Source organism: Olea europaea, unplaced genomic scaffold (assembly GCF_002742605.1).
Source record: "Olea europaea var. sylvestris unplaced genomic scaffold, O_europaea_v1 scaffold2010, whole genome shotgun sequence".
In the NCBI taxonomy this organism is placed as follows: Eukaryota; Viridiplantae; Streptophyta; class Magnoliopsida; order Lamiales; family Oleaceae; genus Olea; species Olea europaea.
This window is the reverse complement of record NW_019237985.1, coordinates 150,626-176,875: the sequence shown is the minus strand read 5'-3', so window position 1 is coordinate 176,875 and position 26,250 is coordinate 150,626. Positions and strand designations below refer to the sequence as shown.

General features: G+C 34.8%; 2 protein-coding genes across 4 annotated transcripts; one reads left to right on the top strand and one right to left on the bottom strand.

Annotated features, from left to right (window-relative positions):
* Positions 1–16,970: 16,970 nt before the first annotated feature.
* Positions 16,971–19,417, top strand: LOC111379613. The gene is made up of 2 exons (XM_023003023.1): positions 16,971–17,355; positions 19,107–19,417. Exons 1-2 carry the CDS (start codon positions 16,986–16,988, stop codon positions 19,181–19,183), a joined length of 447 nt encoding a protein of 148 aa, XP_022858791.1. The 5' UTR covers positions 16,971–16,985; the 3' UTR covers positions 19,184–19,417.
* A 35-nt stretch (positions 19,418–19,452) lies between these two features.
* On the bottom strand, positions 19,453–24,657 carry LOC111379612. 3 transcript variants are annotated; one of them, XM_023003020.1, is made up of 6 exons: positions 24,118–24,657; positions 20,836–23,785; positions 20,671–20,731; positions 20,525–20,570; positions 20,129–20,306; positions 19,453–19,710 (listed from the first exon to the last, which is right to left on the bottom strand). In XM_023003020.1, exons 1-6 carry the CDS (start codon positions 24,230–24,232, stop codon positions 19,656–19,658), a joined length of 3,405 nt encoding a protein of 1,134 aa, XP_022858788.1. In that variant the 5' UTR covers positions 24,233–24,657; the 3' UTR covers positions 19,453–19,655. The 3 variants fall into 3 exon arrangements, with proteins under 3 accessions (XP_022858788.1, XP_022858790.1, XP_022858789.1); XM_023003022.1 differs by having other exon boundaries at positions 20,836–23,770; XM_023003021.1 differs by lacking the exon at positions 20,129–20,306 and having other exon boundaries at positions 20,347–20,570.
* Between the last annotated feature and the right edge of the window lie 1,593 nt (positions 24,658–26,250).

Sequence of the window (26,250 nt, the reverse complement as noted above, 5' to 3'; positions counted from 1 at the left end):
GTTAACAAATTCTAAGAATTATTGTAAAAAAATATTTCTCTTTAATTGACAATTTTCATGTAAAACAAAGCCAAACAAATATCAAAAGATAGATGATTTTTTTGAATTTTTTTCTTTTTTTCTTTCTTTTTTTGTGGCAATGGAAACAAGTTTCATCCATGATACCAATAAAATCTATCCCTTTAATTGACAATTTTCATGTAAACTAGAGCCAAACAAACACCAAAAAATACTTTTATTTCAACATTTTTCACATAGAAAATTATACCAATCAAACACAATAATTTACAATTCCTAAGAAAACAATTTCTGGGCAATTCAATTCCTTGAAATTCGTTTTCAGTTCAATTTAATTTCATCTTTACAATCAAACGGACCCTAAAAGTGTGTGACCGGGGAGGGGAAAAGGAGTAACCAGTAACTGTGGGCACTATTTTATAGTGAGAAATGACTTATTTCTTTAGTTTCTAATTATTTGTTTGTTTAAGCTTATGAGATTTTGTTTTGTAGGATTGGTAGAATGGTGGTGCGTAGACAAGTTTGCATCGGATGTGATTGTTGTCTGGGCTTCCAATCCATGAGAAATTATAGGGCCAAATCTCTAATATATTGTATTGAAGGTAAAAAATTGGTGGTCACATATATACAAGAGAAAACCGTGGCTGCTGGAAAAAAATTAGAGAGAAACAAAGGCTGAAAATTCGAGAAAAACATTAGGGGCCGTTTGTTCCACATTTTTTCAACAAAAATGCATTTTAAACATCACATCATGGGTCCTACTTTAGAGTGTTGAAGTCAAATATTGTAGGCTGATTTGATGGAAAAAATTTATTATTTTTCCAAATAATGTGCACCAAACAGGGGTTAAGACTGCTGAACAAGAATAGGGACAATTGGAAAAGTTTTTCATCCTTCTTGAGGTGTAGATTTCACACGGGTTTGTTCTCTATTTCAGAACAAAGTGGAGATTTCTCTAAAGTGTATTTTGGGTACACTAGAAATGTAGTATTCAAAGTAGGTATCTCTCAAGTTTCACCAAATTGGTGGTTTGTGGTAAGCTTATTTGTTGTCTTGGAGATTGATTATTGTTGTATTTTCCAATTTGTTTAGAATTCAAGTTTTGGGCATAAACTTGAATATCGTAATATTTATTTATTCACAGTAAAGTTGGTTGGAGTTGTCCTGTGGTTATTTTCTCTTTACACTGGAAGATTCCACGTAAATTTGGAGTGTTCTCTCTTTCTTGCTCTATTGGTATTTAATTAGTTATTTGCTTGAATTGTAAATTCATTCTTGCCCAACAAAGTGATATCTGAGTTTAGGTTATATAGGTGTGGTTCTATTGCGAAAATAAATGGAGAATACTTTGGGCACTATGATTAAATTACTAGCTTCCAATTATTATATTTGGAAGCTTACGATGAAAGATATTTTTTATTGTAAGGATTTACACGAACCTATTGAATGTGTTAGTGTCAAGCCAAATAGTATGAGTGACAGTGATTGGAAGAAGATGAACAGGAATACCAATGGATATATTAGATAGTGGGTTAATCTAAATGTATTCCATCATATATCTCAAGAGATATATGCCCATAGCCTTTGAGAAAAACTAGAGGGTCTCCATGAAAGGAATACTGCTTAAAATAAAGCTTCTGCTATTAGAAAACTTGTGAATCTAAAGCTAAAGAAGGGTTAATCAGTTGCTAAGTATTTGAATAAATTCCAATACTTATTAAATTAGTTGACCACAATGAAAAATAGTGCTAGATGATGAGATGAAGCACTATTACTTCGTTGTCTGATAGTTGAGAGACTACGGTGGTATCATTTAGTAACTCTGCTCCGAATGGTGTACTTGGAATTGCTCTAGTTAAAGATAATTTGTTTAATAAAGAAATAAGAAGAGAAGACTCGGGTAGAAATGATGCACATGCTCTTATTACAAAGAATATAGGAAAGAGAAACAACAAATGACCTAAGGGACGTGATAACTTTAGAAGTCAATTAAAGGTAAGAGGAAATGTCAAATGTTAATTTTATGATAAAGATAGTCATATAAAAAGCATTGCATGGCTTGGAAAAATAAATTGAAAGAGTAGAAAAATTAAAAGAAGACTAATCATAATACAATAGCTAGTACTTTAGATGATAAATTAGCAGTAACAGTTTTTTCTGCTGAAGATAAGCAGTGTTGTCATATTACAGATTCATTTGTTGAATGGGTTGTTAACTTAATAGTTTCTTACCATGTTACTCCAAGACAAGAGCTCTTCGTTTCATATAAATTAGGTAACTTTGGTAGGGTGAGGATTGGTAATGACAATTTTGCTAATATTGTGGGAAATGGTGATATTTGTTTTAAACTGATATTGGAAACAGCTCGATATTGAAGAATGTGCGGCTTGTACCAAACATGCGTTTGAATTTGCTATCTACACATGCTTTTGATGAAGCAAGCTATGATAGTTATTTTGACAACGAAAAATGAAAATTTATAAATTTGATGGTATTTGCTAGAGAAAATGTTTGTTGTACACTAAAGGTTTATGGTGAAGCGATGAATGCAACTGGAAGTAATTCTTCACCAAAATTGTGGCACAAGAGGCTAGCTCATATGATCAAGAAAGGATTGTCGATTTTGGCGTGGAAGTCCCTTATTCCTTTTACCAAAGTACATTATTAAATTCGTGTGATTATTTTTTACTTGGTAAACAACACAGAGTTTCATTTCAAAAACTATCTCGTAGAAAGTTTAATATTTTAGATTTGGTCTATTCTAACATTTGTGGTCCCATTAAGATGGAGTCATTAGGTGGCAATAAGTATTTTCTTACTTTTATTGATGTTGCTTCACGAAAGTTGTGGGATGTTTCATTTGAGATCAAAAGATCGGGTTTTCCAACACTTCAAAAAATTTCATGCCATGGTGGAATGAGAAAGCAAAAAGGTTTTGAAGTGTCTCCAACCTAATAATGGAGGAAAATACACATCTAAAGTGTTTGAAGAATATTGCTCAAAGAATGGTATTAGACATGGGAAAACAATTTCTGGTACCCCACAGCACAACGACCGTGGAAGGGAGAATGAACCACGCCATTGTAGAAAATGTCAAAAGTATGTTAAGGATAACTGGGTTACATAAGTCGTTTTATGGTGAGGCAGTTTGAACCACGTGCTACTTTATCAATCAGTCTCCATTAGTTCCTTCAGATTTTGGGATTTCAGAAAAGGTGTGGACAAGGAGGGACGTTTCTTATTTTTACTTGAAGATTTTTGGGTTCAAAGCATTTGAACATGTTCCTAAAGAACAACTTTTGAAACTAGATGATAAAACTAAAGCTCATATTTTGTTGGCTACGTAGATGCAGAATTTTACTATAGACTATGGGATCCAGAGAAGAAGAAAAAAATTAGAAGTAGAGATGTGATTTTTCATGAAAATCAGAAGTTAGCAGATTTCGAGAAATTTAGGAATAAAGATGTGTTTTTAAAGGTGTCATTGACTTTATACCTATCTCTTTGCCTCCAGATAGTGCCATTCATGTATTGGAAACTGATGGGGGCTAAAATGCTTTCAGGAAGTACAACCGCATAAGGATAAATAGAGTTACGTGAAGGCTATATAGAAAGGGATGAATTCTTTGTAGAAAAATAACACTTATGAGCTAGCAGAGCTTTTTAAAGGCAAAAAGGCATTGAAAAATAAATGAGTGTTCAAACTAAAGAAAGATGGTAAAAAGCTAGTAAAGTATAAAGCTCGATAGGTGGTACATGGCTTCAATCAAAGAAAGGGATTGACTATGATAAAATATTCTCTCCTATTGTCAAACTGGCTTCTACTCGAGTGGTTTCGGGTTTAGTAAATAGTTTGGATCTTGAGTTTGAGCAGTTAGATGTTAAAACTACCTTTCTCCATGGTAATTTGGAGGAAGAAATCTACATAGTTCAGTTAGAAAGATTTGAAGTAAGAGAAAAAGAACATATTTACAGGTTGAAAAAGAGTTTGTATAGGTTGAGATAAGCTCCAATATAGTAGTATAAAAAGGTTAATTCCTTTATGGTGGGTCATGATTATACCAGGACAGATACACATCATTGTGTTTATGTTAGAGAATTCCATGGTGATAATTTCATTATCCTTTTGCTATATGTTGATGATATGCTAATAGTGGGGCAAGATGTTCAGTTGATTCACAGTTTGAAGGTAGATTTGATCAAGTTATTTTACATGAAAGATCTTAGACTAACACGGCAAATTTTGGGGATGCATATTCGTCATGATAGAAAAACTAAAAAGTTATGGTCATCATAGGAAAAATATGTAGAAAGAATGCTGGTAAGGTTAAAATGAAAAATGCTAAACTAGTTGGACATCACTTGGTAGTCACTTCAAATTAAGTGAGGTGACTTGTCTTTCTAAGAAGGAAAATAAAGAAAGAATGGCAGAAATTCTTTACTCTTCTGAGGTTGGGAATTAGATGTATCCTATGGTGTTTGTACACGACAAACATTGCTCATGCAATTAGGGTTGTCAATAGGTTTCTTGTCAATCCTGTTAAAGATAATTGGGAGGTATTTAAATAGATCTTTAGATACTTCAAAGATGTGCCTGACTTTTGGAGGTTCGAAATCAATTTTAGAGGAATTTATAGATGCAGATATGGATGGTGATCTTGATGGTAGAAAATCAACTTTAGGATACTTGGTTACTTTTAAAAGGAGCTATCTCATGATAGTCAAAATTACAAAGGTGTGTTGCTTTATTTACAATTAAGGTTGAATATATTGTAGCAATTGAACTTGCAAAAAAAAAAAAAAAAATGCTTTAGATGAAACGGTTTCTACAAAATTTAGATTTGATGCAAGATGGGTATGTAGTTAATTGGTTAGAGCACATTAGACTTCAGAAAGAATGCTACTTATCATTTTCGGACGAAGCACATTGATGAGAGATATCATTGTCTACGACAAGTAGTAGCAGAACAATTGATATTGTTAGAGAATATTCATATTGAGATGACTCCAACTGATATGATAATAAAGTTTGTGACTAGAGAAAAAATTGAGTTTTTTTATCGAACTGGCCGACATGAATTCTACTAATCTGTTAGAGGATAATCTCATTCCTTGGTGGGTTGGAGGGGAGATTTTTATATAGGAGAAGCCCATAAGGTATTATTGGGCCAAAACTTTAATATACTATAGAGGAAATTATAAAAAAATGTCCATTTTGACATAGTCATTTGCAAAAAATGTCCAAGATTTTTTAATATCCATTTTTGCAATTATTTGGACGAGAGTACCCCTAAGTAGCTTCCATGAGAAGCTACATTAAAATGATATTCTCGATATTTGAATTCGTTTATATTTCAAAAGTACATATGTCAAATCACAATATTAAATGTTCTCGACATTTCAAATATTGTTGTCGACATATAAATGTCTAGAATGATATTTCATTCTGAACATGACATTTCTCTACACTTTAAATATTGTTCTCAACATTTCTATGTCTAGCATTAATTGTGATTTGACATGTGAAATATAAAATTATTTATTCTTTCATGAAGGGTGAAATATAAAATTATTTATTCTTTCATGAAGGGTGAAATAGAGAATTTGGTATCAAATTTGACCATTTTTGCAAATATTATCAAAAGTGGACATTTTTGAATTGACATATGTAAAATTGGATATTTTTGCAAATGTCCCTATACTATATTGTAGGTCAAAAATTGGTGGTCTAGTATATACATGAGAAAACCATGGCTATTGGAGAAGAAAAATTAGAGAGAAACAAAGGATTAAAATCTGAGAAAAAGATAACCAAGGCTGCTGAACAGGAATGGGGACTATTAGAAAAGTTTTTCAGCCTTATTGAGGTGTGGATTTCTCATGGTTTTGTTTTCAACAAATTGGGAATTTCTCTAAGGTATATTTTGGGCATCTAAAGATGTAGTATTGAAAGTAGTTATTTCACAAGTTTCATTAAATTGGTGATTTGTTGTGAGATTATTTGTTGTTTTGGAGATTGATTATTGTTGTATTTTCCAATTTGTAGAGAATTCAAGTTGTGGACATAAACTTGAATATTGTAATTGTGACGACCCGAATCCTCAACGGTTTGAATGTCACTAAACTAAACTAATTTAAAGAATATTCAACATAATCATATAAAATATTTAAGTACTTACTAAAATTCAAATAATGTAATGAATCTAATAAATGAACTTTGAACGAGATATATCTTAAAACATTTAAAATCAAATGAAATAATAGTTTGACGACTTAATAATTCAATTATTGAAACTATTGCCACTATAGCCACCATAAGCCATCTCCGTGCCAACCGCCTCGAATCATCAATTATCTGAAAGTAGAGACATAATGGGGTGAGAAAGAATTCTCAATAAGCGTGCGTAGATAATGAATTCATGTATGTATTTCTACAAAAAATTCATAACTTGCATAGGGAGACACGAAAATTAAACCAAACTTATATGGTACTAAGTCTCGTGCGTAACACTACTAAACTCCGATCCATTCTTGATAAAATATACGTAACACGAACCAAATGTAAATAGCCGTAGAAATGTTACATATATAAACATTAGCCCCATAAACATAAAACACAAGTTTCCTTCTTCTTTTTTTTATTGGACAATCCAAAATGATAAAATAAGTTATTGTTGAGAAAAGATCGTTGAGCCGCTTGTAGAGTTGATTATTCCCGTGTGATTGTATAATTATACGACTATATTTAATATCAAAATGACAAGAGAAAGAGAGGAAGTGGAGAGACAAAGTTAGAGAGGTAGAGAGGGAGAGCGTGTAAATAGTTGTTGAGTGGTAGTTTAGTATTGGTTTTGTCTCCTATTTATAGTGAAAATTCTTGACCATGTATGAAAAAGTGAAAGGAAATGGCTAGATGTTAGGCATGACCAATACTTGATGTGTTGTCATGAAAATGATAAAATCAATAGCTTAAATCATGTGGTCAAATCAATTTCCTTTATTTATGTGATAAAATCAATTACATTGGTTTGAAATATGGTGTGAATAATGCATGTGGTTAATAAATCATCATTAATTAATATCAATTAGCATATTTACACTTTTTTTTTTTGCATGATTTCACCTAATTTACAAAATAACTTTGTACTTAGGTTGTCAACTATGGGTTAATAACTAATAAGGTCATTTGACTTTAATAATAGCGCATTTAAGTTCTAAATTTAATTTAATTCACAGTAAAAAAAAAGGGGGACGTTGCAATCTACTCCCCTTAAAATAAATTTCATCCTCGAAATTTATCTTTGAATTCGTCGAAGAGTTGTGGGTACTTGTCTCGCATTTCCACTTCTCGCTCCCAAATAGCTTCTTCAACTGAGTGACTACGCCATCGTACTTTTACTAAATGGATCACCTTGTTTCTAAGTGTTTAAATAAATTAGGATATTATCAATAAATACAATGACAAATTGGTCAAGAAAATCATGAAAAACACTGTTCATCAAGTTCATGAATACTCTGGAAGCATTTGACAACCCAAATGGCATAACTAATTCGTAGTGACCATATTGAGTCCTAAAAGCCGTCTTCAAGATATCATTTGTCTTGATTCTTAGTTGGCGGTATCTTGATTGTAAATCAATCTTGGAAAATACCACTGCATCTCGAAGCTGGTCAAACAAGTCCTCGATTCTCGGAAGAGGGTACTTGTTCTTATTAGTAATCTTGTTTAGTTCCCGATAATTGATGCACATCTTCATCGATCTATCTTTCTTTTTGACAAAAAGTACTGGAGCTTCCCATGGTGATACACTGGGTCAGATGAATCCTTTCTTTAGAAATTCTTCTATTTGTGCTTTTAATTCTTGTAGCTCTTTCAGTGCCATTCTATAAGGGGCTTTAGAAATAGGTGCAACATCATGGGTGAGATCAATTTTAAACTCCACTTCACGCTTCGGTGGCATACCAGGTAAATCATCTGGGTATTCTTGTACCACTCTAACTTCACTAAGTGTCAACTTCTTTTTCCCTTCTTCATCTATTGTTGACATAAAGAGACCCACACTACCTCTTGGTTGTAAGATCCGTTGTGCTTGTAATGATGACATAACACTGGGTAGGGACCTATTCTTAATCGTTTAGTTTATTGAAATTTAGATGTTATGTCAACCATTTTGTATGATCAAGCTTCAAGTCTTTACAACTTAATCCAATATGGTTCGAAATTAGGAATTAACATATGCACAAGTCGATTCGTATTAAACTGTGATTGATCAAGTGGTACGGCACATTTTGATCCCATCTTTCTTCTAGGAAAACATGCCCTTTAGCCTCCAAAATAATAGCTCCAATAATTTATGAGAAAATTACCTTAAACCCTATTTTTAAAAAATCAATTTCAAAAATTGGATATTAGTTAATTTGCTCCTATATAAGCCACATTATCAAAAACTTCATTTTTTTTTCAAGCTCATTTTCAACCGTCCATTCTACCATTCAAATAATTTACTCGTCAATTCAAAAATTTTCCTTACTTCAATACATTTTTAGAAAAATCAATATTATACAACTCATTTTCTTGTGATAAATGGGCTCAAACAACTGCTTTTAAAATATAAAAACATGATACCCCATTAAAATTCTCGCTCTCTCTCTCTCTAATTAATATGCATGGTTATCATTTAGCTCCATCCTATATACACCTAGGGATGTCAGGTAGTCGAGTTGAGCTGGCTCAAGCTTTTTTACGTCGAGCTTTTTTGGTTCGAGCCAAGCAGCTCGACCAAAAAATTAAAGCTCGACTCGAGCTTTCGGCTCGAGCCTTGTCAAGCCAAGCCTGCTCATTTTTTTTTTGGCTTGTTTGGCAGCTTTATGGCTGCCTTAAAGAAGCTAGCAGCTTCTTTAATGTTGCCAATTAAAACAGCTGCCTTAACCGACAACTTTATGGTTGTTGGAGATTAAATTTTTTTCCTCTTTTTTTTTTTTTTTTTAATTTAAACGAGCCTGCCCATGTGGCTCGCAGTCCGACCAGAGCTCAAGCCAACTCCCCAAAGTGGGGTTTGGTGTCTTCGAACCTCGAGCCCACTCAGCTTGGGCTTTTTTCGAACAGAGCCAAGGGCGGCCCAAGCCAACGAGCCCGATTGCCATCCCTGTATACACCCACTCTAAGTCATTAAAAATATCTTATATACTCTCTCTCAACCTTTTAAAACGGGATTCTCTTTCTCCCTCTAAATATAACAACTCTTTCTTTCTCCACATATACAAACACAAATATATTAATATATAATCTATCTCTCTCTCTCAACTCCTGTTCAGGCCAATGACAACTCTAATCACCATTAACTTCGATCACCACAAAATTAAAATTTGCATACAAGTGGCAGTGGACGGCGAAGGTTGGGTATCGTCGAAACTGAATAACAACTAAGATGAAAATCAAAATTTTCTAGCTGCGACTCCTGAATGAAATGGGCTGGTCGAGCTAGATCTCTTTGGCACTATCACGACTAAAGTAGATGAAACCAATGGTGGCAGTGATCTAGAGATAACAAGAAAACCCGTTCAACCCGATACCCGTGGGGCCCCGCCCCGAATGGGTAAGGGAATACCCGTCTAAACGGATACGTGGGACGGGTATGGGATGAGGATCATTGCCTCGAAGCGGGTATGGGATGGGTACGAGAAACATAGTCCCCGCCCCATTTAATATTTACAAGTTCCCTTATTTCCATTACCAGGCATTTCGAATTTTCCATTTATTCAAAAATCTGGAGATAACTAAGATTCTATACTAACTACACATCCAAACTATTATGAATATCAATGATGACATGAATTTGTTTCATATCAGTGTATAAACAATTCATACTTATAGAGGGTGAAAAAAAAAAAAAAAAATCAACTTATGAAGATTTGACTTTTTAAGTGTTAAGTTGTAGAGCTTAATTATTGTCATAATTTTCCAAATAGATAGGGAGCCGATATAGGATTTTATTATTATCATAAAAAAGAAAGAAATATTAGGGAAGATAGGATTTGTACACTTCTTTTCAGTAAATTAATGCAACAGCGGAGGACATAAAAGTCTATAATAAAAAAAAATAAAAAGAAAAAATAAATGGGGCGATAAATGGGGCATGAGACTTGCCCCGCCCCGCCCCGCCCCAACCCGCTCCCGATCCGTCCTCGACTTAAAAGGGTATGGAGCGGGTATCGGACATGAAAATATCTAGTGGGGCGGGGGTGGGGAAGGGTGCCCTGACCCATACCCGCCCCGTTGCCATCACTATAGTGATCTCGTTCTTGTTAATTTCAGCCTCCATTAATAGTGTGAAAATGGTGATTGTGGGCTTGAGGCATTAGGGAAGATAGGATTTGTACACTTCTTTTCAGTAAATTAATGCAACAGCGGAGGACATAAAAGTCTATAATAAAAAAAAATAAAAAAAATAATAAAAAAAAAAGTTGAAATCCAACCTTGAAGGTCCCCACCGCCTCGCTTTTGGAGCTTCGTAAAGGAGGTAAATCGTGAAATGTGCCCCAACAGGATAGGGAACAAGAGCTTGCCCGTACACTGGTGCCCATAAAGAGTCAAATTCCATATCTCAAGAATCGAACCCTCACACTGCGACTGCTAACAAGATTGAGACTACATCACTCTTATTTTTTACACCACTAAAATATGTCCGGAGAGGCCATAAAAGTCTATAATTCTTATACTTTCTTGAGCGTCTATTTTCATTCCGCGAATTAATTGCTATCAATAAAATCAAATTAAGGTTTCTATTTCTCAGTATTAAAACGAAACATCAACACTAATATCAAAGTCTAATAAGCTTGACCAAACAAAACTCAAACAAGTGGCCATTCCAGGTTATAAAGAACTACTCTTAAGGGTCGAGCTTTCTGGTGAAAGATCAATACTCAATACTGTTGCATATATATATATATATATATATGTGGAGAGAGAGAGAGAGAGAGAGAGAGACCTAGATTCCTGAGTGTTGCGTGAACTGTCTAGCCTTTGTGCAACAATTCCTTAACGAGAAAAGAACCCATATAGCCCGAAGCTCCAGTTATGCAAACCTTGACGTTGTTCTCCATTGTCCAATCCCTCGTTCACAGATTGACGTTCCAAGTTTGGATAAGAGTACACAAATATAAAAATAGGACGACGTGGCATGACAGTCTCGCTTATAATTCTGTGCAACATATTCAGAGAACCGTACTTTTGGTTTATCAAAGGAAATATTTTTATCGTGACGATCAATTATACAGATATATAAACCTGATAATCATTATTTCAAAACTATAATTCTTACTCTCATTTTCAACCAATATACACAATAAAATATTTTGCACGTAAATTTTTTTTCTTATTTTTTAATCATACATTCTCCAAAAAATTATTATTCAAAACTTTACTTTGTCAATATAATGGCCATCAAACAGGAACAAAGAAAGTGTTCATCCCATCCGTACCATTCCAATGTAATAAATAAAATAAAATATATATATATATATATATATATTTACTTGAAGAGTTGATACACTTGTCCATGGAGAACATTTGTGTAGCATCTGACTTATAAATGATTTAAAATTATAAATAGACTGAAAGAAGTGATAAATAAATTAATAATATTTATAGTTTGATCGACAGTTTGACTATTTATCAATGGTTTTTATATTGAGTCAAGTGAAACCTTCTTCACATTTTGTTTATATTCGTTTATTTTAAAAAATCAAGGATTAATTTGTATGGTGACAAACATATAGAGTACCACTGAGTTTCTCAAAAATATATCCGACTCATAAAGTCTAGTTGTGCTCTAGTGGATTTAAAATTAGTTCACTTTACCTAGTTATTCGTCTTTTCTTTCATTAATTTATTTGTCACCATAGTTGTAGTGTTTAGTGACCAGTCTAGACCAAATTAGGGGTGGCAAATGCCAATCCGTTCGTGGCTCGACTCATAAAATTACGAGTTGATTCATCTTGAGTTCGTGGGTTACGAATTTAATTTTTCTACTATTTGGTTACCTAATCGCCAAAAATAGAGAAGGTTTTGCCAAATGATTTTACCCGTTTGACCCCAAAGAATTTTATATGTAATGACGTAAAATTCAAATTTTCAACTTGAAGAAAGTATTTTTCAACTTCTTTATGTTTTGGGCCGTATGTGGCCTAATTCTCCCTTAAATTTAATGCTATCAAATGGACCATTAAGATCCGTTTGATTGCAAATATGAAAAAAACAATCATTTCCATATAAGTTGGAAAAGAAAAAAATCACTAAAATCATAGGAATTCGATTTCCACTCAATTGGCGAAAGACATATTTTTAAGTGTTTATACCTTTGAATTCAAACTCCATTCCCATTTTTGTATTAAACAGTCAATGTAGAAAACAAATTTTTCGGATGTGACATTTTTCATGAAATTTAATGCTATCAAACAGACCCTTATAGAAAAATAAATTTTGTTAGTAAAATAAGTACTTCTAAAAATTATATTGCCAAAATAAATAACTTCAATACAACTAAACATGATCTTGTAAGGACATAAAACCAAACCTCTTATTGATGGGGTCTATAAATCAAAAGGATGTCAATTTGCGTAAATCTCTTGCTATATATATATATATATACACACACACACTTTAATTTGGCCTAATCAATTAAAAAAAAATAATAAAAACTGTGGGACCAACTAATCTCAATTAGCACGATAGAAACAACCTTCATCAATGGAAGCCTTCGTGAGCCACCAGATTCCAATAATTCTCTGATGTAACATTAGCTACGTTGCAACGATATAGTAATTGCTTGGCTACAAAACACTATGTCCGTTGATATTAAATCCCGTACACTTTATGCTGACACTGCTCGCCAACTCTGGCTGGACCTGGAGCACCAGTTAGGACAGCAAAATGCCCCAAGGATTTACGAAGTAAAACAGTCCATTGCTACACTAATGCAAAATGAAGACATTGTAAGTGTGTATTTCTCAAAATATAAGACACTTCTTGATGAATTAATGAACTATGAGTCCATTCCCAACTGCACTTGTGGAGGTTTTAAATCTGTCATTGAGAACCAACAAAGAGATTGGGTAATGAAGTTTTTGATGGGGCTGAATGATTCATACAAGGAAATCAAGGCCCAAATCCTGTTGATCAAGCCTTTTCCCACTTTGAATGAGGTTTACTCTATAGTCCAACAAGAGGAGAAAAGAAGAGAAATATCAAGTGATACTTCTGTACCTGACTCTATGGTTTTTGCAACCAGAGGAAACTTTCATAATTCAACAAGGCCGAATGTGATGGGACAAAGAAAATACTACTGCACCTTTTGCAAGGTGCCTGGACATTCACTAGAAAGATGCACCAAGGCCAATCCTAACAAATCCACTTGTAGCCACTGCCACATGACAGGACACTCTGTGGACAAATGTTATAAAGTTCATGGATACCCCCCTGGACACAGGTTATATGCAAGAACAAAAGCTCGTTCTAATCTAGTTTTCCTGCAGGGGCAAGGAGATGCCAACAAGCATAACCAAGTGACATTCACTCAGGAGCAGCATGAACAACTTCTGGCTTTACTGCAAAATAGCAAATGCCTTCTAGCACAACACCTGCAGACACACATGCTTCCAAACTCCCTGGTATCTCTTCTTGTTTATCAGCCTATGACATCAAACCTAGTATTGGTAAGAACCCTAACACACCATGGATAATTGATACAGGAGCAACAGACCACATGGTCTGTTGCACTTCATTTTTCAGCAACATTCAAGCCAAAGTATCTTTTTCTGTCTCCCTTCCAAATGGTGATCTAGTTAATGTCACACACATAGGAATTGTAAAGGTCACAGAAAAGATCATTTTAAATAATGTACTCTGTGTTCCCTCCTTTTCATTCAACTTAATTTCTGCCAGAAAATTAACACAAACATCTAAATTCTGTCTAATATTCCTCACTGAAAAATGCTTTTTGCAGGACCTTTTGACTTGGAAAACGATTGGGATGGGTGAAGTGAGGCAAGGATTATATCATCTACAGCAATCTCAAGTTTCTCCTTCAGCTTTAACGGAAACCCTTACTCTTATCCCAAATAGAACTTCTATGTCAGCATCTATTCTCAGCAATAACAAGGATTTTGATCTCTGGCATTATAGGCTGGGACATCAATCTCAATCTAGATTAGATTTGTTAAATATCAATTACATCCCTAAACTCCCCAAGGAACCTTGTTCTGTGTGTCCTATGGCTAAGATGCATAGATTGCCATTCCCTGTCAGTCATCATAAGACTAAGAAAACCTTTGATCTCATACATTGTGACCTCTGGGGTCCTTGCACTGTAACTAGCCATGATGGATTCAAATATTTTCTATCTATAGTTGATGATTTCAGCAGGTGTACATGGGTCTATATGTTAAAAGCTAAATCAGATGCTACTGCAACTTTGCAAGGTTTTTGTACTTTGATAAACACTCAATTCCAATCACAAGTTAAGGTGATTAGAACAGACAATGGGGGGGATTTTGAAATGAAAGAATACTACCATAAAAAGGGGATTATACACCAGAAAACGTGTGTCGAAAGACCACAACAAAATGCAATAGTAGAAAGGAAACATCAACACATTCTTAATGTTGCAAGAGCCCTAAAAATCCAAAGTGATATTCTCATGAAGTACTGGAGTGATTGCATTGTCACAGCAATATATTTAATAAACAGAACACCTTCGCCTTTGCTTGAAAACAAAACTCCTTTTGAAATGCTATTCAAACACAAGCCAAACTACTCACATCTTAAAGTCTTTGGATGCCTTGTTTTTGCTTCAACTTTGGCGAATCATAGAACTAAGTTTGAGCCAAGAGCCAGAAAGTGTGTGTTTTTAGGATATCCTTTTGGGATAAAAGGGTACAAGCTTCTTGACTTTGAATCCAAAAGAACATTTATCTCAAGAGATGTAGTGTTTTATGAAGACAAGCCTCTTTCTGATCCAAGTATGTATAGGAGACTTGTTGGGAGATTGTTGTATTTGACCATCATCAGACCAGACCTCTCATACTCAGTACAACTACTAAGTCAATTCATGAGTTCTCCTCGGACTTCCCATATGAAGGCTGCTGATAAAGTGTTAAGGTACATAAAAGGAGCCCCAGGACAAGGACTATTGTTCCCTGTTAGTTCAGATTTGCAGCTTAATGCTTATAGTGATTCAGACTGGGGAGCTTGTCCAGATTCACGAAGGAGTGTGACAGGATATTGCGTAATGTATGCTGTGAGCTCACTTGGCTTAGGTACTTATTTCAAGACTTGAAAATCAATCATCCACAGGCTGCTGTCTTGTTCTGTGACAACAAATCTGCCCTCCACATAGCAGCCAACCCAGTTTTCCATGAAAGAACTAAACACATTGAATTGGATTGCCATTTGATAAGAGACAAAATTCAAGAAGGAAGCATAATTACTGAACATCTCAGTAGCAGTTTACAGGTTGCTGACATCTTGACAAAGCCACTAAATTCCTCTCAGTTTTATCAACACATGAACAAGATGGGAGTTGTTGACATTTACTCTCCATCTTGCGGGGGGGTGTTAAAATATGGAGCACAAATAATGTACAGTCAGCAGCAACATATTGTTAATCAACAAGAAGATAGTCATCAGGAGAAGCATGATGGTGCAGGGTAGAAATGTCATTGAAGGCCATTCTGTTAAATTTTGTTACGTAGCATTCTTTTCTTTTCACTTTTCTGTTAGATTCTGTTGTATAGCATTTTCTTTGTGAAAGTATTCTAGATCCTTCCCATTCACTGTATATATACGTGTGGAGCTGATCTATTGTATTCACTTGAAGACATTTTCAATAAAATCATTCTTCAAGCTTACATCTGGTTCATTCTGCCTTTCCTTGCAAAGGGAGCAATTTATTCCCTATTTTCTTATAGTTACCAATGGTCCAATTTTTTAATTTAATTTTTTAAAATTTTTGTCATTTTCTCCTACATAAATCCTTGCTTCATTTTTCCATAAATTTATACCATCTCAGTTTACAATTACTATGATTTTCATATTAGCTCTTTTATTGTGCAATTTAAAGTTTTATTATCTCCAAATTTATTTATTTGTGTTATTTTTGTTCAATTTTATTTAAAAAATCTATTTATTCTATTCTAAGAAATGATAAAAAATAGTTTCAGAATTTTTCAGGAGATCATGAATGCAACCAATTTGTTTGAGCCAATAATCAGCGTAAAAAATTCTTATCTAGAGGTAGAATTGATTCAAAATTGTCATCCATATGACTTTTCGATCTTCTTGGAAATTTATTCCATGAATTGCATCTTGCATAGAGTTATGTATTTAAGGACCGAAAACACACAGAGCTTTGAATATAAAATAAATTGAACAGATTAATACCTGGACTTCATAATTTGTAAGTGTCGTTTACGTTAATTTTTTTTCTGACTTTTTAGGAAAAATTGTTTAAGAATTATCTTGTTCGTGTAGAATTTTAACTTCGTCTACGTCAAAAGTAATCGATCTCTCGCCCAAAAAATGAGGATTTCAATTTTTTATTAAAATTTAAAAAAATGAGCCTAGTCATAAGTTCATTAACAACTCGACTTGATCTATGAGGCCCATGAGCCAAATGATCGAATCGAGCACCATGTATGGACACGAGCTGAGCTCGACTTATCCATGGGCTAAACCGAGCTTGTGCCCATTGATAGCTCTAAACCGAACTTTATGTTTTTTCTATATAACTCATCCTAATCTAACTTATAACACCTCTAAATGAAAGAATAGCAAGTGTTCGGAAGTTTAATAATTAAACAATAAATAGCAAGTATTTTTCATTGTGTAAAATCCTATTTCATTGAGAACTTAATAAATTAATTTACCTACACGTCTTGTCATCAACCTCCATTCCTCTTTTTAAACGTATATGCAAATTCTACTGAACCGAAAGTACATGCCAAGAAATGATCAATTAAGCATCTTGATATATGTAATTCAATATGGACACCCGGATCCGTATAACAGTGTTCGAAAGCATCGGGTCAAAGTGCCATCCATTAGCCCATTTAACCAACATAATGGATCGCCATCAATGAGAAGCCCAAATACCCAACAACGGCCCACGATCCAATTTACGTATATACGTATCAGTTCCAGAATGTGGTGGACACACATAGAGAGAGAAAGAGAGAAGAAAGATGATATACAGAAAATGGAGTCTGTTGACGGGCCCAGTTGCCATTCTTGCTGGAATCGTCGGAACAATTGTTGTGGTCGATCTCCTCTTCATCGAAAACGTAAGCCTTTAGTTTATTTATTTTCCTTTTTTCATTTTCCCAATATATAATTATCTGTTTCTTTCTTTTTAGATTATATTCGATTCCGTAAATGATCGTTGAATAATTTTTAGATTAATAGCGGTGAACTATCTATTTCGTGGGGATTCGTATTGATATGCATATTTTTAATTGGGTGAATACCCAAATCAAACCTTTCATCTTTTCTTATATGGATCCATCTAGAAAATGCAATTTTTATTTCGTTTTTCTTTGCCAGATTCAATTTTTAATTTTCCATGTATTATGCAACTTGTTTACGAGGGGTCAATGGGTCTTTCAACTTTGTTGTTGATGAAATTAATAAAATGCCATGAATTGAGAAATCCATTCAAAATGATGAAATCAACATTAAGCTAAAAGGGACTGATAATTAGTACAGCTTGTTAAGGGTAGTGCATAATGAAGTTCTCGAAGGTATGAATTTTCATGCCAAAGTATTATATTCGTTAACTGTGATGGATCATTTTAGGTTGAGTGTACATAAGAGTGAATGACTGATAAAATTTTGAAAGAGCAAGTGAAAAAGAGGGGTAGACCATAGTTAACATGGCATGTAATAGTTGCTAAGGAGGACCCAATTTGCTTTAGATCTCTCAGAAGGTCTAGCAACGAATGGAGCAGAAGAAAAGTTTAGTTTTTTGTTGTAGTTACTTTTTCCCTTGATGTTTTCAGGTGTTTGGTAGTGTTGGGTTTATTGCTTCAGTTCGAATGTTTGATTAGGTGTCGTTTTTTATCAATTAGATATATGATCTCATTTTTGCCAGTTTTGTTATAGTTGAAGTATCTACTGACGAAGTGCTCTCCCCATGTTTCTTAATAATGAAACAATAACCCTTTGTTCATGTTTCAAAATAAATTGATTAGGTCGTTAAATTCTATTGTAGTAGTGTTGTGTGAGTGTGTATAAAGATTTCTATGACCAAAAAAGTGAAAAAAGATTCATCTCAAGGATCCTTTTGTTCGAATGACTTGGTGGGTTTTCCATTCAATTGATTACTCTAATTAAGTTTCTCAATCTTTGTTGGTGATATGTTCGACTAGAAAGAATGAAAAGATTAGTTTGGGGAAAAAAATCTTGTTTAGTTAGTCAAAGGTACAACACTGGCTGTTGGCACTTAGGCCTATAAGATTTGGGAAAGATATTGGATTTCTAACCATCTAATTTCAGTTCATTTTTACTCTATCAAACTACTACTCGAAATTTTTGTCGTCTTAGAGGAAGTTTAGGGGAGTTATAAGTACTAATATTTTGGTTTTGGAAGAATGAAGCCGGCGCGTCGGCGTGCTGTGCATGCAAAGGAGTAACGAGATACTTCTTGAACGTCCACTCAATAATTTATCCCTAAGAAGTAATTTACAGGTTAATTCAGGATCAGGAGCTTTTTTAGAGGATCGATGGAAAACTAACATTTTATTCAAAATTTTGTGTACATAATACTCGAAGTGAGCAGCTACACAATGTTCTTTACTAACTATTATTTTGAATTTTAAAAAGAATCTTTAGGGAAGGTTTAGCTGCTACATCTTGCTGTGCAATCTAATTGAAGTTAAAGGCCTGCTTTTCATGTTCAAACTTATCTTGTTTAGAAGGGTGTGCATCATCACTAACTTGATTTGTTACATTGACTGGAGACATTGTGTTATTTTTTTACTTGAGAGACTTGTATTCCGCTTTCTTGATCTTCTATTTTCATGTTTTCATCCTGCAGGACCGATTCCGCAAGACACAGCCAAGGAAGGAAGAGACAGCACCTTCAACCAAGTAAAAGAGAATATTGAACTTTAGATGTGATCTAAAACTTGTTCAAGGTTTTTGTATGGGAATTGACTGTTGCGATTTGAAATTTTAAGTTGTTGCTAAGAACTTAAATTGTCTGGTAGAATAAATCGAAATTTCCAAACCCACTTGAGAATGGGAATTCGTTGTCATTGTGATGTCCTGCTGTCTTTTTTGAATATCTTATAACAATACAAAACCATATTTACCAGGACGACCTGATGATATGGTGTATCCAGGATTGAGGTTATTGCTCTAGAAAGAATGACACAAAACCATATCGAACTTTTCTTCACATTAAGAAAGTGCTCAGTACAACAAATCTTACATAATTACATATCAATCAGTGTACAAATCATGATTCCTGCATTTTTCTTACCATAGCGAACTATTCAGACAGAGATCCTCGTATAAATTCTTTGAACAGGTGAATTTGTGAATCTTGAATAGAGGTGCAATACAAGTCTTGAAAAAACCCATATCAAGCGGCCACTTTCGGAGCCCTCATGCCAAATCCACGCCTCGCCTTCTCCACACTGTTCAAGATCTTTAGTTAGTAAAGATTTAACTTGTATTACATGGCGAATAAGGTGTCTTTCGACCATGTAAGATCTTATATATAAGTTCTTCAAGCAAAATGATGTCATGAAAACAAGAAACATCCTAGGACAAACATTAGAATGGCAAATAAAACTTAAAAAAACCTTGCATTACCCATTGAGCTTTCAATTCTGAGTAGCTTATTTGTAACTCTTAGCTTGCTTATTTCCAATTTTCAAGGATAAAAAATTATTTATTTAAGACTTTTTAAGCTTAGCCAAACATATTGCTCCAAGTTAGACCAATGTCACATGGTACTCATGCAAACTTCATCAGGCAAAATCAAATTCTTTCTAATTTAGACAAAACTCTAGTCGAAACATATTAAACACATATCACAAAATCGCAACTTACGTTGGAGCAAGTTTGCCCAGGCTTTCTAGCTCTTCACCAGTGTCCTCGTCTAGGATTCGACCAGATATCTCAATGATGTAAGATCTATCTCTATCTATCGGGAGCCCTCTATTCCCGAGTAAATTCAAATCTTTTCGATGAAGTTCTCTACCATTCACAAAAACACTTGTGTTTCCACCAGAACAATTTTCCGGCATTATCACAAAATCGCAACTTACGTTGGAGCAAGTTTGCCCAGGCTTTCTAGCTCTTCACCAGTGTCCTCGTCTAGGATTCGACCAGATATCTCAATGATGTAAGATCTATCTCTATCTATCGGGAGCCCTCTATTCCCGAGTAAATTCAAATCTTTTCGATGAAGTTCTCTACCATTCACAAAAACACTTGTGTTTCCACCAGAACAATTTTCCGGCATGGGATGGTTGAATTCCTCAATAAATGGCTGCAAGAAATTGAAATGAATTTGTTAAAATCACGGAAAGATCAAAGTTATCATCGTAAAACTACGGCTAAGTGTCGATACAGGAACTGGAAAATCATACAGGAATTATGCCAAGACAAGAACCTCCCATTGCACCCCAAAATCCAGCTCTGTAATCATACCTAGTAGAGAAAAATAAGAAGAATTGAGAAATATTAGCATTCTGAGATTAAATTAAAAAACTTGTATATTTAAGGCGTGATTGATTTATTATATGTACACTTACCAATAGTGTCCAGGATGGATCGGTCCGGCCAGCTTTTCAGCCTTTTTAATCAATCGATCTGGTATAAGATGCCCATTAACAGTAACATTGGCTTCTTCATGCTCGAGCGGTTGGTTGGATTCGATTAAGTACCTAGAATTCTTTCTCATAATGCCAGCATAGTATGACTCGGCTGCTCTATTGCTTCTTAGTCGATCTCCTTCTCTACTTCCTTCACCTGACTCTAGAGATGTTCCCGTATTAGAGTACTCGTTGGTCAGAATATCAATCTCAGTAGCCGCTGATGTACTATTCATAGAATTCTGCTCTGCAGTACTCTTGATTGGTATCACTTCATCTTGAATTGTGGATCCATCGGGAGGTAGAGGCCCGTTTCTCTTTGAGGCTAGCTCAGCCGAATCGGGATCTTTTCTTATGGCAATTATATTTTCATCTTCCTCTGCCGCAGAAGTACTACGAGAAGTAGTGTGAGGGATCTTCACCTCTGCAAAATTGCTTGAGCTTGCTTGGCACGTTGACGAGGAGCTTGGTTCTCTATCCATCGACTGGAAATCATAACCAGGATTATCATAGTCATAGGATGAAAAGGTTGTGCTAGCTTGGTTCAGATGTCCATGGACATATGAATTTCCTGGTTTAGAGACATCATGGCTATCATCAACCTCTGCAAGAGTATTCTCCTCTTCTACATTAATGAAAACAACTAGTTTCTTGTTGGAAACTGCAAAAGCGATTATTGTAGAACATTCCCCACATCTAATTCTGTTCTTGTTTCTATCTTCAGACATTACTTTCTTGGGCAATTGCAGCAACTCAAAACAGTTGTGGCATGTCACGAATGGAGCACCCCCTGCTATTGGGCGGCAAATTCGACCACTGCTCACTGTACGCAATCTGGGAGGACGGGAATGAATTAAATCATTGACTTCAGAGTTCTGATCACTAGGCAACCTTGTTTGAGATTGAGGATTCTGAGATTTTAAGGGAGGAGGAATGGCAGCCCTAGGATCGTATTCTCTGGGACCAAATGAACTCGAAGGTTTATAATTATTAAACACCCTATTGTCCGGTAAATTGGATAACTGTTTATTGCTGAAGGCAGTTGGTGGGACAGGAAGAGAGACTTGTCTTTTGTTGTGGCAATGGAAACAAGAACAAGATGGATGGTGATGACTAACATTAAGAGGGTAAGTTTCCACTCGATCCATGTACTCCCCAGAAAAATAGGCATGAGATGGAGGTCGTCGAAATGGAGCAGGACGTTGACTTGGATCTCTGCCGAGCATTTGAGACCCTATCGGAATCACAATTGGAGCGTATCTCGGAGGATAAAAGCTATGCCCACCCTTTTCTTGCCTATGCACAGATGGCTCGGCATAGTGATTTCTAGGTGGTCTTCCAAACTGTTTATCAGGATGCGAGGATTGCATTTCAGAAGAACTATCAGAATACCGTTTCTCGGAACCAACATAAGGATCCTGATGAATTGTCCTTCTATCAAGAGGAACCATTCCACCGGACTGACTTAGCTGATTTTTCAACTCGTCCAATGTCCTCAAAAGCTCATCTCGATCTTCTCCAAACTTGTTAAACCCATACACGTCATTCTCCATTTGACCTTCATAATCATAATTTGACCTCGAATGGTTACCTGATGATCCCTCCGATGAGTATATTGATTCTGCATTTCTCATACCTTCAACATCCATTCTCCGATCCCTCCAACACTCCTTCAGCCGACTTCTCTCCCCATTTCTCGGATCCATCATACGCTCTGACCCTTGTGATCCACTTTTATCTTCATTATATATCTCCATCCCCAAAGATCTATCAGAATACCAATTCTCAACACCAGCATAAGGTACCTGACGAATTGTCCTGCGATCAAGGGAAACCTTTTCTTTAGCCTTGTCAACCATTTCATCAGACCCGCTAAAATGATCGTTCAACCCATCCAATTTCCTCAAAAGATGGGTTCGATCTTCTCGAACATAACCGACCCTGTTAAACCTATCAATGCCGTTCTTATTTCTCCCCCGATCTTCATGATCATAATTGAAACTCGACTTGTTATCTGAAGGACCATCTTCTGAGTTCGTAGAAGATGCGAATCTCATATCTTCTACATCCATTCTCCGATACCTTCGAAACCCCTCCATCCGACTTCTCTCCCCATTTCTCCGATCCATCATACCATCTGACTTTTGCAACCGACTTTCATCCTCACTATACATCTCCATTCCCAAAGAGCTATCAGGATGCCAATTCTCAGAATCAACATAAGAACCCCGACGTAGTGCCCCTCGATCAAGATCTTCAGCAGACTGGCTGACCCGATCCTTCAACTCGTCCATCTTCCTCAAAAGCACAGCCTGATCTTCTCCAACACCATCAACCTCATTAAACTCATCCGCTTCATTCTTATTCTTCAATTGACCTTCATAAGCATAGTTGGACCTCAACCTGTTAAAAGAACCTTCGTCTGAGTACAATGAAGCCGCATATCTCGTACCTTCAACATCCATTCTTCGACCCCTCAAGAACCTCTCCATCCGACTTCTGTCGCCATATCTCCTATCCATCATATGCTCTGACCTTTGCAACCCATTTTTATCTTCATTATACATCGTCAAATCCTCAAAATCTTCTGCAATACGTAAATTGTCTGGTTTTTCGACTACTGGTGAATCAACAGCCCCCTTTTTGCCTTTATCCATCAGACTGGTACCATAATTGTCTGTCCTCCTCTCACCTCTGCTTGAAGAACTAATATTTGACCTCAAATCACTCTCAGAACCATCGCTCGAATCCATTATTCTCTTCTCTGCAATATTTACTTGCTCACATTTTCCTGAAAATTTCTCTAAAATACCACCAACCATTTCTTCTTCAGACTTCTCTGATAATTTGTCCAAGTCAACACGTTTATTCTGGGCTGTAAAGTCAACAGCTGAAAACCCAAAATAATAATAATAATAATAATAATAATAATAATAATAATAATAATTAGGTCGTTCTCTGATAACGTGTACAAAATATACCCATTCAAAATCAAAGAAAAACGGGGAAAAAAAATTCTTCCATAATTTACAGGTTAAGCAGTATTGAATATTTAACAAGAACTGGGATGTCATAAAAACAAATTAATTGAGCAAATATTTCACAAAGCACACAACTTGGTGATAGAAAAAGACCATAGTTGCAGCAATCTTTTCCTTTTTCTTCGTGAAATTCAAATAGAAAATAAAGAGAGAAGATAAATATAATTTGACAGAAAGGTACCTCGCAGCGCAGCACCACAACCTCCACACTGGTAAAAAGAATAATCGGTGACTTCTGGAAGGATATTCAGACACTTTGGGCAACGAACTAAACGAACTTTTCCAGATTCGTACATTATTTTTCAAAAGTTTCAGAAAGTATTGGAAAAGCCCAGAAACATTTGTTTGATGTATATTTTCTGTATGTATGCACTTGTATGCAAAAAATTTCGTGCCGAAAAGGGGTTGAAGAAGTTTCAACTTTCAAAAGAAGATTCTACGGAGCTGCTACACGATCTGAGGAAAGAAGAAACAGGAAAAAAAACACACCCTCTCTCTCTATATCTATCTCTCTAATGTTCCTCAAACATTTGCAGCTTTTTCCACGTTGAAAGTTGGACGAGTTCTCGACATGTACTTTTGTTTCGGTCTTCAGTTCTTGATTTCACATTAATGTGTGTGCGTTTGACAAGTATTCAAAGGAGTACAAATTGTTGTGGAAAAAACAAAGAGAGAAATGTAATCAAATTATCTACTTTATCTACAACATCAATTGTCCCTAACAAGAAAAAATGAATTTGGGAAAATTTGACATTTCACGTTGTCAGATACAAAGAAAGTAAGAATAATATTATATGTACATTAATCAATCATGACAATTTAGTTGACATTCGTTCTATGTTGAGGTAATCTATGCGGTGATGCGATAAAAGAATATCTACAGTTATAATTTAAATTGTTATTTTTATTTTTTGATATCCAGGTATCTCAATTTACACTAGACTAAATTCTGGACCTTCAAGATCCTTACCCCTAGAACCTTGGAGGGGGTAAATCGCGGGTTATGTCTCAACTGGATCACGGGTTCCCCCCACCGCCTGTACACTTCTGCGCACAATAGATCCTCCTCCAAAGTGATTGCTCCATACCAAATAAATCTGGCCGCAAGTTCCCACCATGATTCGAACCTCCACCCTGCCGCTTGAAGCAGGACATATATTGATTGATCCATCAGTTGAGCTGTGCCCGGGGGGCTAAATTGTTATTTTTTATGTCATGTCTTGTATGTCGAACTTATAAAATAAATCAAGAAATTTATAAATTAATTCTATTCGTAAATCAATTTACTAATACGCTTAGTTATAATTTCCAGTAATTTGATCACGTTGAATTTAACAATGAAAAGCTAAAAAAAAATGTTTATAATTAATTGTGATAATCATCGATTGATTGAAGCAAACAATGGAATGAAATAAAATAAAATAAAATAATGTTTGTAGTTGTTGCTACATCAACAGTAGTATAACATGAACAGTGTTTAATTTGACGCCGGCAGGTCATTTTTTATACAATTAAAAAAAAAAATCTATTAATATTTTCTTATAGTGGGAAGGACTAAGAAGTCTTCTTAAACTTGTAGTTAAATAGTAAATATTTTTTTCTCAATTTTAATGCAAACTCAAAATCAATTTTCCCTTGAAGTAACAAAATAATTAGCATATTGCCTCCTTGGATAAAGACATGGACTTCTTCAAAGATACACCATTAACAACATTATTAGCATATTTACTCAATTTTTAATTTTTATTTAATTATTTTAAATGTTTTATTATAGAAAACGTAAATTTACCATTTTACACCTACACTTATTTTGTCATTTTGAGTTAAACTTTTTATTTCTATTCAATGGACTTTGACTATAGTCGAAGTGAAAGTTTTGGACTGCTGTTGCAAAATAAAATAAGTGCATTTTGTGTACTTCTCCATACTATGTTATAGACCTTCTATGTCATAAAAATATTAGTTTCTACTTAAGTTAGGTTAATTTTCTTTTATTTTTAGTTATGAACTCGTTTGAAACAATTGGAAAGGAAATAATAATAAATTGTCCATTTAATGGAAAGTTTGGGGATAAAATTTCACACTTTGGGAATTGAAAGGCTTGAATTGAGTTAAAGACGACACGGGATGCACAAATAAGTTTATATCAAGGACTAAATTTCATTAAAGGGAAAAAGTGGTGACTTATCTTACTAATTAGGTTTCAAACCAATTTGAAAAGGGGAAAAAATTCTCTCAAGTCATGTATTAAGTTCAGGTTTTAAGTTTCAAAATTCAAAAATCAGGTATTAATTAATTAATTAAATATATTTTA